This window comes from Poecilia mexicana, unplaced genomic scaffold (genome assembly GCF_051168715.1).
Source record: "Poecilia mexicana isolate PSO_F unplaced genomic scaffold, ASM5116871v1 scaffold_5, whole genome shotgun sequence".
Classification (NCBI taxonomy): Eukaryota; Metazoa; Chordata; class Actinopteri; order Cyprinodontiformes; family Poeciliidae; genus Poecilia; species Poecilia mexicana.
This window is the reverse complement of record NW_028263374.1, coordinates 28443435-28461971: the sequence shown is the minus strand read 5'-3', so window position 1 is coordinate 28461971 and position 18537 is coordinate 28443435. Positions and strand designations below refer to the sequence as shown.

Sequence of the window (18537 nt, the reverse complement as noted above, 5' to 3'; positions counted from 1 at the left end):
TTAGCACAGTGAAAATAGTCTTGGCGCTACCGCAGAAGCTAACGTTTGATCTCCATTCTTTGGGGTTCAGCAAATCAGCGCCATGAGCCAAGAATGGCGAGCCTAGATTGGCTGCTTTACTAACGGCAGCCAATCAAGAGCGATGCGTCTGGGTATTTCCTGAGCTGCATTTACTTACAGATATTTTAAATGTGCTCAACAGAAACAAATATGAATAGGTGAGGTTTTTCACAAATAACTTCAGTTAAGAAGTCCGTCCAGTGTTGAACCAGAGAAAGAACCAAAACCCTCGAGGACTGACTTATTAATGGCATAAGTAGAGTTTAGACTAAGCAACAAATCATGGTTTAATAAAAACCTGATGGACTGTTTCTATTTTAACTTTAACGAAGGAGAGAAAAATGATTTGTGGAAAAATATTAGGATGAAGATTACAGCAGTAGGAGAGATCATCTCCTGATATGTTTGAGGTCAGTTGGATTTTTGAAATAGTCCAGTGTGTGTTGGGTAAACACACATGAAAGGACGTCCCTTTGCTTTCCAGTAGCCCGAACACACACCTGTCACTCCATCAATTCCCCAGGGACAGAGAAACCCACAAACAACGAGGGCTACACACACACACACACACACAAACACACACAGAAAATTTAATAGTTCTGACTGCTGAATCAGGCGGTACATTCTTCCTTTAAGCAGTTGGAACATATTGCGGCTCCCTGATTGATCTGCTCTTATTTTAACAGCTGTCCTGATTCTGTTTATACAAACAAAGTTCAGTTTTAAAACATAAAATCCAGAAATATAATTGATTTTGAAGAGAAGATGTGTTCATATGGTGTAAATAAAGGCATTGACATGTTAGTCTCTCTTCTTCCTTGGTTCAGTGGGTTATTGCTAATTCATTATTATAGAAAAATTAATTGTAAAATTAATTGACTGTTTTAATTCTTTGCAAACCCCTGGACCAATGAAAGTAGTGAGTCATCAGCCTCATTTAATCCTTAGCAGCATAAAAAATAGATGCATGTTTTGCACTGGTACCAATTCTGCATAATAGATCTGCTCACTACTGCTGCATAACATATCCAACTCCAATCATCGCTGTAATTTCATTGTGTCCAATTATTGCCAGGACGCTATATTTATGCCTCTCATAACAATAACATGTTTACCCAGTTGGAGAGACTCCAAACCTACCCTGATGATTCATGTTTCAGTGGCTGTGATGCTAAAGCATTCAGAAAATGGCAGAACGCTGGTTAAAGCTCAACAAAGACAAGAAAATGTATCATTGAAAAAGTATGTAACAATTAGGAATGGAAACAATTAACCATTTGGGCTTCTCCCATCCATCAGAGGGCGCTGCTGGTCATACTTAAGCAGACCCAGTTGACACAGAAACAAAGATGGCGGGGCCATACCAGAACAGGAAAGAGAACCGGTCCAAATGGAGTCTGTTGTGGGATGCAAAATTCAGCTTATGCGGTTCTGCTTAGAAATATAAATGCATGACAAGATCATTAAGTTATTAGTTTAAAGGCAGCATCAACTTTTAAACCAAAGATTACAGATTTTTTAAAGAAGGTGAGGATGTAATGATGACGGCAATTCAAAGGACAATATGCAAAAAAACTGACATGACATGAAAAGACATGATGCCAATAAGCTCCGTTGATTTTGAGGGCTTTCTAAGTTTAATAACAAGAGAAAAGTAAACCTTTCTGTTTATTCAGTTTGTCTCTAATCCAGCTGACATACAAAAAATGTTAAACTATAATGATGTGCTTCTTTTCTTAATTCAGCATATGAAAACTGTAGCCCTTTATGTTTTGGAAAGACGGTTTTCCCTCCTGATAAAAAGGGAAAAGTCGGATTTTTAAGAAAGTGGCAGATTTTCAATTAATCGTTAGTCAATCGATGGGAGCAGTTAACTTTACAATAATTCATTAACTGATAACTTGCATCCTGAGTAACAATTTTCGTTTATTGTTGTAGCGATAAATTCTAGTGAATGATATTTTAAAAATAAAACTGACTGTATTGTTGATTTTTTTTTTTACCATTTTCTCCACCGTTTCTTCCATGAGAGTACCAATAAATTAGTTAAATGCAGTCACTGCATGCAGCCGGGTGACATAAATCACGTCTTTACGTAACCTGCTCCATATGGGAATGTTTCTCCAGATCAATATTTGTGTTTGTGGGACTCTGACTGCTGCGCTGTTCAGTCACAGCCACACAGTTATCTAAAGATGACAGCAAAGTAATAAGTAGAGTTTTGTTATCACAATGGTAACAGAAATGTAATTTTATGTCAACGCAAAATGGAATAAATTTTAAATAAAGTTTTCGTAGTCATACAACAACTCAAAGGACTTTTAGACAGATTCACAACTCAAACATTCATGGGCCATGATGACGATACGATTTACAATAAATAAAGAACTAAACAGCATTAATTAGGATTGGGTGATGTGGACTTAAGTCTTATAGTATTTTGATTTTATTGTGTTAATGCTAAAAATAACAATAAAATTATTTATTTACTTCTTTTTTAGGCAACTAAATAACTGATTCTGGAATTAAAGCCCCACAAACACAAATTGCAAAGCATTCCCATTTATAATACTCTTCTTAAGGACTCCAGTCACTTAAAGAAGTGAAATTTGTATTATAAACTTTACACAGTAACTGCATTTAATTATATTTTAAAATTTATTGATAGAAACATGGGAGAAAATAGTAAAACTAACAAGCCCAAAAATATGTACAGCTTTAGGAGGTTTTAAACATCATTAATGGGAATTTATTGTGACAGCAATAAATCAAAATTCTTATCATAAGAAATTTATCACAATAAATAACAAACGATACGATGGTGTTAATATCGTCCTGCACCTTCCCAGCTGCTAGATGAATAAAATCATTATTTCCATTGAAACAACGAGGTTTTCTTCTGCTGGTTTGATCATTACTGGACCACCTCTTGTTGCTTAAAGCAGATTTTTAAGCTGCATTAAACAGAAAGCACTTATATTACAGGCCCAGAGAGCCTGAACGGATCAAACTTAAAACGTGAGCCAGCATGCGGTGCACTCCTGCTGCTGCTCTCTATGCAGATTAACGGTTCATTTTTTTCTTAATCTTTATAAACACTTCTAATATTGTATTTAAAAAGGCTTAAGTGGTTAAATGAAAATCTGCAGAATGTGCCAGTATTTTTAATCAGATTTAACCCTGAGAATAATCAAAAGATTCATCATTCATTAGTAGTTAATCATTAGTTGCAGTGCTGCTGTTTTGTCAAGCTAACACTTTCCAGATCGGTAAAATAAACGGCGGCTCCTTGAAGGTCACGACTCAGAGGTTCTGCTGATCCCAGAGCAGACGTGACCCGATGTTTACAGATCGCTCCTCTAACTGAAATGCATTGCTCATGGGAAAGACTGGGTTTATGTGTGTGTGGGTGTGTGGGTGTGCGTGTGTGTGAGTGTGCATGTGTGTGTGTGAGTGTGTGGTTCACGCTTGGTCAAGGTTAGATTGTGACTTAAGATCTGACAGGAGTTTTTCCGCTGCGGTTATATTTTTGCACCCTGTGAAGAGTCGTGTTTGTGTTAAAGCGTTTGTTACTGTGACGACAGGCTGGACTTGGTCATCCCCATCCTTTCACAAGGACGTTCACCTCATGCACTTCTGGTTCTGGTGGATCTAATTGCTTTAACTCCGGGCTGTTTGAGATGTTGGTTAACATCAGGACTCTGTGGGTTCTTAAGTTCTGCAACAAGAAACTGTGAAAATGTCTGTTTATGAACTATTTAAAATAATCGTCAACTAATCGATTAACCGTTAACTGTAGCATACACACTGAAATAGGCCATTTGCTGAAAGAACATATTCAGAACAGTGATTAAGCCAAAATATAGAAAGTATGTCTATGTTTTGCATTTAAGATAAAAACACATTTTGTGAATTATGTTTTAATCAAAATTCTTAAGATGGTATCAATTTAGCGTCACACGATTTTGTTTCACTAAAAGGAATGTTGGTGCCGCATATTAGGCAATAAAATGTTTATTTTGTTATTTAAAAGAAAAAAGATTTAATTCTTTAGTTATTTGCAAATTTTATTGTATTTCTAATATTCTACAAATACATGTAAGTTTTTAAATTAAAAATCTGTGGAACGTCTGAATTTTTGAAAATTAAATCTATAATTGATTACTAAAATTATTTGTAGTTGCAGCCCCAATAATTTTCTGAGTAAATTAGAAAATTATTGAAACTTTTATTTATTTAAGTAACATTTTTTACTTGTAGTATATTATATAGATTATTTGCTATCAGAATCATGCTTTTAAACTTTTATTTCTGTTAATTTTGATGATTTTCTACTTGGAATTAAAAATAAAAAATCTCAACCTGGCCCTAATATTTTGTCATAGAGCTGACATGAATTTAAAGTCCAAATAGATAGAAACTAAAACAAGATGGCGGCCCACGGCGTGCTAACATCACTCTGAACTTTGGAAACCTAAGGAGTTCAATGATGAGAAAAAAATCTTGATTTTCCAAACACTAAAAACCAAAAAAAGTGATTAATCGATAAGATCGATTTATCGTACCACTCCAGTTAAACGTGTCAACATGTCAACTCTCCTGGAAGTCAGGTGACCTCTTCCTCCAGGCTACGACTGGAGGAAGAACATCTGCTCAGATGTTTTCTACTCTCTCATTAGAAAATAGTTAATTGGATCTGGCGGTCCCTAGGAACCGTGTTTGGCCTCCTTCTGTTTTTAGGACACATTATTTTAGCTTTTAGGGAACCAGAAAAGAGAACGCCTCTCTGATGAGTCATTATGCCTCTGCTTTGTGTCACTTCCTGTCCTTGCAGTGAGCGGCGACCCCCCGCTGACTGACACCCTGCGGTTCCTGCGGTTCCTCCGCATCCTGTCCCCCAGGGCCCAACTTCAGCGCATCAGGATTCTGTTGGTGGCGGTTTGGAATCTCATTAGACGCTTTATTAAGTGGCTATTCGGTCTGGCGCCGCCTCCCCCTGGGGCCGGCGTGCGCTCCCAGCAGCCCGTGGTGCCCTGCGCCGACCCCTCCCGAGCCCATGTTCAGGGTAAGACCCGGCCGCGACCGGCTCTAAACGGATCGGCCTTCATCGTTTGATGTTGTCCTCTTCATCAGCAGGAATTGCGGTGCGTCCGCCAGGAGCCATGTGCCTCCCTCCACCCAACAGCATGGACAGTAAGCAACAGGGGCCGGTGACCGGGGGAGGGGCTGCACCTAAACCACAAGATGGAGGCGTTTCGCTGGAGCCCTTTGTACACCAGGTGGGCTGGACCCGACAAAAAGCCCTGAATACAAAGAACCTGACTTTTACACTGCAAAAACTAAAATCTTACCAAGTCAGTTTAGTTTCTAGTGCAAATATCTTAGTGCACTTGAAGTAAGACATAAAACACAACTAACTTATAAGTAACTTTTTATTAACATATAACAGCTTGTCTAAAGCCAATAATTTCTTAATATTGATGAAAAAGTTCTGGTTCCATTATCAGATGATTTCACTTAAAACATGACATTTTTCCCAGCCAGTGAATCTAGTACTTTTTTTTATTAATCAATATTAAGGAATTATTAACCTAAAGGCAACATTTGATGCTTCTAAAAACACTTAAAACATACCATCCAGCTGTTTTCCGGTAATAAGTAAATGTTTTTTGGTGTCTGGAAGATGAACCATTTAAAAAACTTTCTGAATCTAATGTCACAAATCAGCACCTAGCAGTCCCAGCCAAGCCCCGTTACCTAGCAACCCCAGCAGAGCTCCAGCATGTTTGGTCAGCTGGTTTTACCTCACTTTGGATTTAAAGTGACAGGACGCCCTAAAACAGCTCAAAAGAGGCAGAACTGACCAGACTGAAATCTCATTATCCAAGAATCATTATGAACATGTTATATCTGTCCTAACATGTTCCAGGAAGCACAACAGTCACCTTTAAAACAAACGCCTGTGTCTCGCTAAAAAGCTGTTTCTAAGTTAATTCAAGTTTTCTAAGATGGACTGGACTGGAAACTAAACTAAAAATACTTGGTAAGATTTTGTGTTTTTGCAGTTCTTTGTTTACTTCAGTAAATCCAGGATGCCTGGCAGCTTTTCATGTGTGTGTGTGTGTGTGTGTGTGTGTGTGTGTGTGTGTGTGTGTTGCAGGTGGGGGGTCACAGCAGCATGATGCGGTACGATGACCACACTGTGTGTAAGCCTCTGATCAGCAGAGAGCAGCGCTTCTATGAGTCTCTGCCTCCTGAGATGAAGGAGTTCACTCCCGAGTATAAAGGTCAGTCGCTGCTCTCTGATGTTTCGGATCAGAACCGCTGGGCTCTTTATGCCGCCAGACCCCATCACAATGCAGCATTATAGAACCTGCTGCACACATTACTGTAACTGAAATGATTAATCAGATTAATTGTGATTAATCAATTATCAAAATAATCATCAACAAATTTAGTAAGTCTCTCCGAGGTCCAGTAACATTCGCTCAGCTCAGAATAACTCCCTGCTAAACGGCTGGAGTAGCAGAATGACGCTGAGGAGGAAGGAGATCCGGATGTTTAGTGGAAGAGGAGACGTAGCGGCTCTGTTCTCCATCAACGGCCGCTGCTGGATCTGCCTGACACCCTGATGATGTAGAAACAGACCCAAACAAACGCCAACAGCGTTGGTCCTGTTCTCTGTGTTAGAAGAAATACTTCATGGTTGATGGAGCAGGCGTCTTATTAATCAGTCTGTTAAAACAAGGAGTGCTTTTTTTGGCTCTTTTCTTTAAAGCTGGCCTGTTTTACTTCCTTGAACAGGTTAGGATAGATATATACAAAACATTTTCATAAAAATTTTTGCACAAGATCATTTTAGATGGGGATTTTATTCTGCTCAGTTTTGTGTATTTTTGAGCTGTTTTAGGGCGTCCTGTCACTTTAAATCCAAATAATCTGCTGCTGGCCACGCCCCCAACTCAACGTTTGTAGTCACACATAAAAATGGCTGCAAACATAAAAGCAATTATACAACTGTATAGCTTTGAAAAGCATCAGTGGAACCTCCTGCTCAACCAACAATAACGCAGCAAGTGGTTTCTGGACGGCAAGTCAACAAGAAAACATTTGTTTTTTTTCAGCAGCCACTGTACAGCGCAAGCAGAGGTAAATCCAGCTGACCAAACGTGCTGGAACTCTGCTAGGGTTGCTAGGTAACGGACTGGGTTGCTAGGCAATGGCAAAGTGTGACCCAAGGTTCGAGAGATTTTGGAAATGGCTTGTTTTCCAGACACAAAAAAATACTAACGTATTGCCAGAATCGGATTGGTGGTTTTATTAAGTGCTTGGGTTGTTTTTAGAAGCAGAAGAGACCAAAATGAAAGTACAAAAATGTGAATTTTGCATAATAGTTCCCTTTTAATATTTAGAAATTTTTTCTTTTTTTTTTTTTATTCAGAGGGACACTGGGGTGTGTTGAAAGAAAAAAGAGAGTGAATAATGTTCATAGTTTGAGTTGGGCTGATAGATAAGGTGAAAGCAGGAACCTGGCAGCTTGTTGCGACGGTCCAGCCGGACCCAGAGAGCCCAAACTGTCAGCTGCACACGTCGCCCAGCAGCGCCACAGCAGACAGAGAGGAAACCATCAACCTGCTGCAGTCGGTCCCAAAACCAGGATGCGACACAAACTGTGGAAACCAGCGTGACCCATTTACTTACTGAGCTCTTTGTTGGAATAAATCACAGCAGCTTTAATGGGACAAATTCACAGTTTAAACAAACATGAATACTGAGACACAGCTCTGAAAGTGTTTGGAGAAATTACTCCATAATCACCTGAAATAATGCATGCAGTTTGGTGAGGTTATGTCCCTGGGAGGGATTGAAAGGCCTTTAAAGAAAATGAACAAGAAGCACAGACATGTTGGCGCTACTGGAGCACTTCCTGTTCCCACAGGATGCAAAAGAAAAAACCTTTAGTCTGCTGGTAAAGCAGGGATTCTCAAACCTCTCATTACATCGTGAAAAAAGTCTTATCCTGACAGCGACATCCCAAAGCTAAAAGTATTTTCAGGATTGCTACTTTTACCATTTTCTCCACATTTGGATCCATGACATCATCAATAAATATCAATGAATTTGATTAGATGCAGATCAGTGATAAAATTAATTTTTCTTTTGGTTCTGATGAATTTCAAAATGTGAAAAATTTTCTTATCAGTTTTATCACACAAATAACACAAAATATCTAAATAAGAACTTAAGTCCGATATCATGACAGTTGCTAATCCACCTCATTTGCTTTTGCTGCTCCTCGTTTTTAATCTGTCCAGCCGTTTGGGTGGAACTCTGCTGGAAATGAGGATACGACCTCCGATGGTTCCTCCCACTCTGCATCCATCAAGATTTTTTTTTCCAACTCCTCTGGGATTTGGAGTCAAAGTTCCGGTGTTATTTGAGTTTTTAGATTGTAATTAGCTGCTCCCATTTGTAAAAACAGTACCTTGTTACCATGGTTACACATCATAGTTGTCTAAAAGTTCAAAATTAGGAGCAAAAATGCTCCCAAGATGCACAGCATCCAGACCAGAGAGACTAATTGCATCCAGCGACTGAACCAAAAGAAATGAACAAAAGTCAAGAGAAAGGACCAATCAGAATTGCTATTGTAACGAAAACTATGAAGAAATATTTGTGTTCGCAGATTTGATTCCATCCATAGAAAAAAAACCTTCTGGGAACTCTCCAAGTCAGGAAAGTTAAGTTCAGGTATATTTGAAACAGACTCCCTCTGCAGGTCTGACTCCGCTAGGGAAGCTGAATATTTTCTCCGATGGGTCTGCATTCTCACCAGTCCTCCCTCTGTTGACGGCCGCCCAGCCAGCCTATATTTAGCCCTGGATCCCTGCCTGCTGCCATTGTCCTGCTGATTAAATAACGGCAGACAGACAGCTGCCCAGGAGCAACTTCTCCAAGCCGTCAAGGTTGTTTTGCCCACATATTTTCTGACACTATCTGATGAAACATTGTGCTGCTCAGTGGTTCTGCAGATGGAGGCGCCTCTGCAGAAGATGCTGGCAGGTGGAAAGATTGATTAATTACATGAAAGAAAAGCTGAGCTGACTTTTATTGTGATGTTATTATGAACAGAGGGAGCTTCCTCCTGGTTTCTGTGGAAATAAATAGGAAAATTAGATCTGAAGCAGGAGGACTTAATGGTTTGATTTGTTTATTTTTGCTTCTGTGGCCGATCGAGTTACCCGACACTCAGTCCAGGTTAGGAAAATATGCCAGATTTGAATAAATGTCTAATCGCACTGAGGATCTGCAGCACTTTTATAAACGATGGACTGCAAAAACAAAAAATCTTACCAAGTATTTTTGGTCTAGTTTCTACTGCAGATATCTTATTCCACTTGAAATAAGACACAACTAACTTACCAATAACCTTTCGACAAGATTTAAGAGCTTAAGTCAATAGTTCTTAATATTGATGAAAAAGTTCTAGTTACTCTGGAAGGTTATTTCACTTGAAACATGGAAAAATATCTTGTTATAAGTGAAATAATTTAAAAGTCATCAATATTTAAAAAATTATTTGCTTTAAACGAGCTCGTATAACTTGCAGAAAAGTTCTTGTGATGTCATACTTGTAGCTGACAGCCATCTTGGCAGGTAGTTGCTATGGGGTTGCTATGACAACAATAAACAAGCCACAAGCGTAGGACTAGCTCTCACCTTGATCCTATCTAACTTATAAACAATACAAGTGCATCACAACTGGTCTCCCACTCCTGGGTAGTGATAAGATAAATATTGGTGATATTTACTGTAGTTCTTTCTCCCAAACTAGCAAAAGTAGCTCAGCAGCATTATAACCGGTTGAACGTCTATTTCTGATCGTGTCTGTCTGGTTCTGTCCGTCAGGCGTGGTCCTGGTGTGCTTTGAAGGCGACTCCGACGGCTACATCAACCTGGTGGCGTACCCCTACTTGGACAACACGGAGGGCGTGACGGGGGAGCAGGAGGAGCGGGACCCCCCGGAGAGGGAGCAGCCGAGGCGGAAGCAGTCCCGGCGCAGCCTCCGCCGATCCTCCTCCTCCTCTGAATACAAGGAGGAGCGGGCCGAGTGGAGGGAGTCGCATGACACCGACTGCTCCGACAAGTAACAACCTGTTCACTTCATCGCTAAGCTGCGTTTCCATTACAAAACTTTACAAATATTCTGCTTATGTCAAAAAAAACACCTTTGTTATTGCGGGGTTTCAATTAAATAAGAAACACTACAGAGTTTTCCCATGTTTTAGTTGGTTTCTTTTCTTGAGTTTGTTCATGCTGTAAATAATTAGAAATGCCGCACCATCGTCATCCTACTACTTCTCATCACCTTTTTCTTTGTCTTTTCCAACAGTAGTAACTGTTGTTGATCATGTGACTCTTGATGCAAAAAAAGTGTTTCCATTGCAATTTAGCAAAATAAACCAATTTCGATACAACAAAAAAAATCACCCCATTCATTAAGCAAGCTGATTTTAAAAATGTCAAATTCCTCAATTACAGACTGGTTAAAGCGTGACGTCACATGTTTAAGATCCGCCCTCCACCTCCTGGCTGGAGGGCAAAAAGCTGCTCGCTGGTGATGACTAGCATTGGTTTTAGCTGTTAAGTTGTCAATATAAGGCGCTAAATCTTGAATGTATGTGTGACGTATAAAAGAAAAATGAAGGTGGTGCTTTGCTACTAATTGTCAACACTATGACAACTATATAGCAAGGTCAGGAAAAAGTTATAATTATAAAATTATAAAGGAAATTGCGCGAAATTTCTGGATGTAAACAATAACATGCAACATGTCTGTATTGTTAATGGAAACGCAGCTACTGACAATGATAAAAATATTCACAAGATGTGCGATATATCGACTGTCGTTCCTTCTTGGAATGAACGACTTGGAATCACGATAACTCTTTACGTTAACAACCTGCTTTCCTGCTTCAGTTTCACAGAACTGAAGAGTCCCCGGCTGGACACAAAGGTCCACTCGGACGTCCCGTTCCAGATGCTGGACTGTAACAGCGACTTGGCCTCAGAGAAGATCAGCTACAACCCCTGGAGCCTGGTGTGCCACAAGCAGCAGCTCAGCCGCATGAGATCCGAGTCCAAGGACCGCAAGCTCTTCAGTATCCTTCATCCTGCACTGTTACTGTTAGGCTCAGCTGTGGAATCACCTGTTTCACTCGGCCAATCGCATCGCAGCAACTCAAAGCACAGGAGCTTCATGGAGTCTTTTTGTTTTGCAGTTCCTCCAGGATTTCATATTCTTTGTGATTGTTTTTCCCTAATCAGAATTACTGATTTTGTGGTGCTACTTTAGAAATGTTTGCAGTATTTTTTCTCATTAAACCCCTTCCAAAAACTACATACACAAATATAAGAAAAAAAACAACAAACAGGCAGATTGAACTAAAATAGGTGCGCTGAGGTCCTGCCATGACCTCAGCGCACTGTGACCCGCGAACACAGACAGGGACGAAAACGCACTCCACATTAACACAAAAATATGTGTGATGTATAAAAGAAAAATGAAGGTGGTGCTTTGCTACTAATTGTGGTGCTTTGCTACTAATTGTCAACAATTAGTAGCAAAGCACCTACTAATTGCTTTGCTACTGAGTTATGGACTCAGCCTCAACTGAGGCTGAGTCCATAACTCGGCCTCAGTTATGGATCATAACTGAGGCTGAGGCTGCAGGTTAGTGTAAGTAAGAAATGCTGCCACCTGCAGGTTGGAGTTAGCGTCACTTTAACCCGATGGTGCTGTTTTGTTTTGTTTTTTTCACCACCACTTTTTTAGTTAAAATTTTGCAATATACTCACAATCATTAACTAGTGCAAATAAATACATAAACCTGCAGGAATATTGGCAATCACAGAATCTTCAACAACTTTTAATAGAACTTCTTAAAAAGACAAGTTAAACCAAAAATTATGAAAAATATTGTGTTGTTATCTTTCTAAGACTATGGCTTTTTTAATACCTGAATTTTATTTAAGCAACAAAAAAAATCACTTTTGGCACAAAATGACATAAGCCATTATTTTTGGAAGGCGACTATATTCATACAGTTAAAAACAGAAACACAAATAATTTACCAGATTAGAAGACAAAAAACCTCTTAACTTCATTTTTAAACATTTGTTTTTACCCACAAATTATTAGAAATCATAGAAACTCATGTCCCTTAATTTGAAGGAGCAAAATTAGAAAAAAGACTTTCATCTATCAACATTTTAAATGTGCTTAAATTAAGATTTAGACAATTAACATCGGGATTGGCATATTTTTTTTATTATTATTTTTTAACGCACCAGCATTAATTCAATTAGTAAAACTTGCCTGGTTGTCTTTTTTAGGGTGTCGAAATGGCAGACAAATTCATATAATAGTAAATATTAGTTCATAACAGACGTATAAATATCGAATATTGGAATTGGCTGAAATTTTCTAGCCTGTAAATCTCAACTTTTGGTGTGAAAGAAAGCAGAAATCTTTTATTTCTTTTTAAATCAAATATATTTGTGTATTTTTCCAACTGACATTCTTAAAACTAGATCAGTCAGTCGATGGTTGATGAAATCCTCCGTGTTTTTTAAAAATCCTCCATGTTTTGTAAAAATCCTCCAGGTTTTATTCCCTAACTGCAGCGTCTCAACCAGAGTTCCTGCTGCTGGAGAACGTCGTCCACCACTTCTCCTTCCCCTGCATCCTGGACCTGAAGATGGGAACCCGGCAGCACGGCGACGACGCCACGGAGGAGAAGGCGGCCCGGCAGATGAAGAAATGCGCACAGAGCACTTCGGCGACGCTGGGCGTCAGAGTGTGTGGCATGCAGGTAGAACGGCGAAGGAAGCGCATCAGGATGCAGCAGCAGAAACTCCTATCAGTCCATCTTTCATTAACCCAACCTCACGCTTCACTCAGCTGCAGAAAAGTGGACAGAATAGCTTAAATTTAAAACGTTACGTTCAAGTTTTATGCGGTTTCTAGCTTATTTTGCTGAATTTGAGAGTATGTTATGTCCTTAAATTTACATTTTTCACATTTTTGTTCCTCTATTTGGGTTCTTATGCTTCTAGAAAAACCAGCCCAAGCGCTTAAAAGAACCCACCCAGCTGGGGTTTTTTGGCAACAAGTTAATGTTTTCCGGAGTCTGGAATATGAGCCATTTCAAAAACCTTCTGATTGTTGAGCAACAATCTAGGTGCTGTTACCTAGCAACCCAGCCTGTTACCTAGCAACCCAGGCTGAGCTACATGTGCTGTACAATGGCTGCTGGAAAACACAATTGTTTTGTTGTTTATATCTAAACAAGCAGCAGCTTGTTTGGATTTAAAGTGACAGGACGCCCTAAAACTGCTCAATATAGGCAAGCAAATTAAAATCTCATTATCTAAGAATGATTTTGTGCTAAAACGTAATGAGCATGTTTTGTTTAGACCGATCCATTATAGTTCACCTTTAAAACCTCACAGAGCTGCAGCCAGTATTACTTTCTGCAGAGTGATTTGGTGATGAATTATCTAAACGTCACCCTCTCCCCCTGCAGGTGTACCAGCTGAGCACCGGCCACTACCTCTGCAGGAACAAGTACTACGGGCGCAGCCTGTCGACCGAAGGCTTCCGCCAGGCGCTCTACCAGTTCCTGGACAACGGGAAGTACCTGAGGCGGGACCTCTTTGAGCCGATGCTGAATAAACTCCGCAGCCTGAAGGTGGTGCTAGAGAGGCAGGCGTCCTACCGCTTCTACTCTTCCTCGCTGCTCATCATCTATGACGGAAAGGTGAGCAGATGGGCAGGTTTCTAATTAAATCTTTATAATGTGATTATTTGTAAGAGATCACTGAGGTGGATTAGCTAAGCTAATAGCGCGGTGGTTGATTAGCTCATTCAAACGCCACTCTACTGATGATCTGTCAGATGGTGTTTAGGTCACCTTTTTTATTTCTTTTTTATTTTATTGTTTTAACTGACCCAAAACACAGAATTCTGCAGCACATCTATAAGTTAAAGTTATCAAAGTCAAGCTAGCATAGTTAACTTACTTCCTTATCCTTTGCTATTTTTTTCTTAATTAAAACTTCCTGACGTTATTATCTAGTTCTTGTCTTGTTAACAAGTAACAGCAAAGCACTGCATCCGTTTTTCTTCTATCGTTTAAGAGTTAGCGTGTTGACAACTTGACAGTAAAACCAATGCTAGCCATCGTCAGGGAGAATTTTTTAATGATTTACGTTTTATTCAGTTAGTAAGTACTTCAGTTGCCTTTTTGCCAAATACTTTTTTACTCTTATTGAGTAAATTTTTTAGACGTCTAAGTAAAAAGTAAAGTAAAATGTCATTCTCTTATTTTTTAAAATTTTTGGATAATCTACCTATTTCTGACTGAAATGAAGCTCAGATTAATTGTTTTAATGAAAGTTTCACTGAATCGTGTGACGTCTCAGGTTTGAGTTTCTGAATGTAAAACTATAAGCTGAGGTTTTTCTGCTTCTATTTTTGGTCTGTAACTCCTGAGGGAGACGCGCTTCAAGAATAAAATGAGACGACATGGAGCTGAGACTGAACCCAAACTGTCAGCCTCTGGAAGGGAACGGGCTAAATAAAGAAGCTCGCATCAGAACCGAGCAGAACCGCGGTTCAGATGATCCTCTGTAGCTTCACTGCTGAGGAAATCTGTAAGATTTCAATGATTAAATCGTAATTTTTCCGACTCTTCCTTTGTAATTGTGGACTGACAGATAGTTTATTAACACATAAATGGCCGCTCCAGCTAATTTAACAAGTTTCCACTGTAATTTTTAAGTCTTATGAATAAATCTATTTGTTACAAAGATACAAACCATATTAAAAATATACTATAAAAATATGTTTGTCAAAATTCAAAGGATTAAGTCTCCTGTTGGAAAATAAATGGTAATATTGAATCTAGAATCAATAACTAAACTAATAATAATCACAGCAATGTAATAAATTAATAGGTATCACTGATGCCTTGCAGTAACAAGGTTCTGGGTTTGAACCTGGCCTGAGTTCCTCCCCGGGTTTTCCGGTTTCCTCCCACAATCCAAAAACAGGACAGTTTTTACACCTGACAGTCCGGTTGACTCGGTTTGATTTGGGAACAAAATGTCAACATTTCCTACATTTTCAGCTGCTGTGGTGCTCTGGAGTCAAACCAACCAAACTCTTTGGGCAACCTGTTCCCCTCCTCGCCTGTGGGGGCGCTGCACCAAGAACCCCTGAAGAAAACAACATGAAAGAGGGGAACAGCTTTTGCAGTTACTTTGGATGGTTTGACTCAGAGCAGCTGAAAATGTAACAACTGTTACCGGACTATCAGGTGTGAAAACTTCCTGGTTCTGTTAGTTTATAAACCGGACCGTTTCGGACCTGGTTGACCGACTCTTCTTGTTCTGCTGCAGGGGTCTGAAGCCGCCCCGGCGCCCGGCCCTGGGCAGAGCGCCACCCCTGCAGAGCTCCATGCCGCTCCCTCTCCTCACTCCAACACTTCCAGTGAAACGGACTTCAACCAGAACCAGGACCAGGACTTGGTCCTGAAGCCTCTGTCCTCTCAGGGACCCGGACATTCGGCGCCAGACGCCCCCCCCTCTCCCTTCCCGCCCATCGTGACGGACTGCTGCCCCTTCGTGCCCTGCCCCCCATCAAAATGTCCTTCTCCTCCACCGCCACCTCCTCAGCCTCCTCGGCAGCCCCCTCTGGTGGACGTTCGCATGATTGACTTCGCCCACTCCACCTTCAAGGGTTTCCGCGGCGACACGGCTGTGCACAACGGCCCGGACCCGGGCTACGTGTTCGGACTGGAGAGCCTGATCCAGATTCTAGAGAGCCTTCGAGACGAGAACCTGCCGTAGCTCCAGAGGCTCCCGTGCGGTTCTGTTGGACCAAACTGGCTCGGTTCTGTTCAAAAAAACAACAAAAAAAGTCCTCCCACTCTAGAGACTGATCGGTCTTTAAGCAAACACACACACACACACCTCTTACTGTGAGTCCATTCAGGTCGGACCGCACCAAGGAGACGGGACGGCGCCGCCAAACTGGCCGCACACCAAACTATGACGTCTCCTTATGAGGACCTTGGTGGTTTAAAGCGTTCCCTCACCATCACACATCAATGCCTAACCACAGAGCGGCGGTGACATCACAGCAGGTGGCCCGCCGCCCTCCTGAGGGGATTTTAACTGCTTTAATCCAGAACGGTGCCGGTTCTGATAAAAAGTTACAAACAGCAGCTGAAACTACAGAGAAGGGTTTTAATTGTGCATAAATATATAAAAAAAAGCTGCGACTGCAACCCGTGGGCTGGCAGAAGAAGGGAGCCAGTGTGGCCACTAGGGGGAGTGTTTTTCTAGATTAAAGCATATCTTTAAGGGAAGCTCAAACTTCAGAGGATTTTCTTGTCCTGTTGGTCGGACTCAATCACATCCTGGGAACGTTGTGGTTGGATGAAACGTCCACTGGCCAATCGGCTCCAATCCCAGCGCAGCTCCTCCTCCTGGCTCCTTTGAAACCGAAACCCACAACGGCAAATCAGGGCCAAAAAAGGACTAAATGTCCAGTGAGAAACTCAGACATTTAGAGAGTAATTTCAGAAGTTTCTGATCTCCAAAAGTCTAAAAAGTGCAAGGAAAAAAATCAGAATTTTTTCTTGAAAACATTTTGGAAAATTTTCCACTTTCTCCAAACCAAATTTGCAACATTTTTTACTTTTAAAACTCCAAATTTCCAAAAGTGGAAAAATTTTGACTTTTGAAATTCAGTTTTTTCTATATAATTTCTGATGTTAATCTCAAAATTCTGAGTTTTTTTTTTTTTTTTTTTTTTTTTTTGGCAGAAATCTACTTGTTTCTTTTTTTCTAACCATATTGGCCCGAAGAAGACAAAAAAAAAAACGCACTAAGAGACGCACCTGGCGAAGCAACAGGTGGTTCTGGAAGAGCGCAGTGGCGCCCCATGGAAGGGAAATTGGCAATGCAGTGCAGCAGAAACAGGCACCCAGAGGGAAAGGTAACTGTTTTATTTTAAAACATTGGGTATTAATCAGAAATCTAACGTGTCCTGTGAAGCTCATTTGTAATATTTGAAGCATAAATGTCACTTTAAGATCTGGTTCAGTGGTGTCCAGATGTTTTTTTTTGTTGTTTTTTTTGCTATTAGCGGATCTCATGGAAAAAAGCCCGACATGAATGCACTGATGCAGCTCAGTTTGTATGTTTTCAGAAATGAATTTTTTTTTTTTTTTGTGAAGGTCCTCGCATTTCAAATGAGCTGTGAAGCACCTGACCCTGAAGGCCAACATGGCGCCTTTCCATGGGATTTGTTAACGGCACTGATTAAAAAGAAGAGTAACACCACCCTTAACTGTCAGGGCTCGGTTATATAATATTTTTCTGATAGAAATGGGAAATGAGACCAAAAAGTAAATAAATTAAATTCCTTTTGAACGTTTCGCTGGTGTTGAATTATCACGCAGCCCTGCCTCAAAATATAGAAGTTTATATTTATATATAAATCTATGTTAGAGTCCTGTACCTGTCGGCAGTAGTGGCAATAACGTGTCCGTGTCTTTGGCTGGTTTGGAGTGGTTAGCCAATCAGATTCGTTGATCTTCCTCCGCCTGAGGCTGAGGCTGGCCGAAGCGCGGCACCGCCCCCTGCTGGACAGCAACAGGTACTCAGCCTCAGGAGCAGGAACCAAAAAGAGCAAATATTATATTTTATTTTTGGTTTATTAAGGTGATAATTTATTTTTTTTATTGTACCTTTACCCACAGATACGGGTAAGTGTTTTATCCCCCACCTTTAAAAGTGTAAAAATGTAAAGATGTTGTTAGGAGGAGAGAATAGAAGCAGTATTATTATTGGAGCTAACTCGGCTCTGCTGCCTTGCTTTGGTCCTGCGGTTCCGGTGGGGAAAACTGTTCAACGTGTCTGTGTGTGTTCTTTGATTGTTGGTTTGTTTCACTCTTACATCGACAGAGCCGGTTAAGAAATAAAATAAATAAACCTGCATGCTCATCGACGTCCCTCCTGTTTGAGACCGTTTTCCGCGCCACGTCAAACGTTACAGCCGTTAACCGACCGACGGCCCGCTTTTACCTCCTTTCCTCATGGTTGTTAGCTTCAGATTGATGGGACTTGATCTTTTCTTTTTTCTTTTTGCATCTGACATCATCCTGACTGTTTGTTAGAAAAGTGAAAAGTACGTGAGATTAAATCTTTCCAGAAGCTTTTGCCTCGTGTCGTCATTCTTTTTCCAGGTAAACCTCTATGGCAGGCTGTTATAGCATAAAATCGGCTTCACAGCAAGTAGACTGCGGATGTCTGGAATAGCTTTATGACTATTATGACTGGACATATTTCGGGAAGATGATTAGGGCCACTGAATTGCCTTTTCTCAGAAAAGGAGGGACAAAT

At 40.4% G+C, this 18537-nt stretch overlaps 1 protein-coding gene across 2 annotated transcripts; it reads left to right on the top strand.

Moving 5' to 3' along the window:
• Positions 1-4895: 4895 nt before the first annotated feature.
• On the top strand, positions 4896-18348 carry ip6k1 (inositol hexakisphosphate kinase 1). 2 transcript variants are annotated; one of them, XM_088005851.1, is made up of 8 exons: positions 4896-5125; positions 5194-5339; positions 6221-6347; positions 9970-10207; positions 11041-11222; positions 12760-12935; positions 13650-13883; positions 15526-18348. In XM_088005851.1, the coding sequence occupies exons 2-8, from the start codon at positions 5223-5225 to the stop codon at positions 15973-15975; spliced, it is 1524 nt and encodes a 507-aa protein (XP_087861977.1). In that variant the 5' UTR covers positions 4896-5125; positions 5194-5222; the 3' UTR covers positions 15976-18348. The 2 variants fall into 2 exon arrangements, with proteins under 2 accessions (XP_087861977.1, XP_014865391.1); XM_015009905.2 differs by having other exon boundaries at positions 4990-5125; positions 5197-5339.
• The last annotated feature ends 189 nt before the right edge of the window (positions 18349-18537 follow it).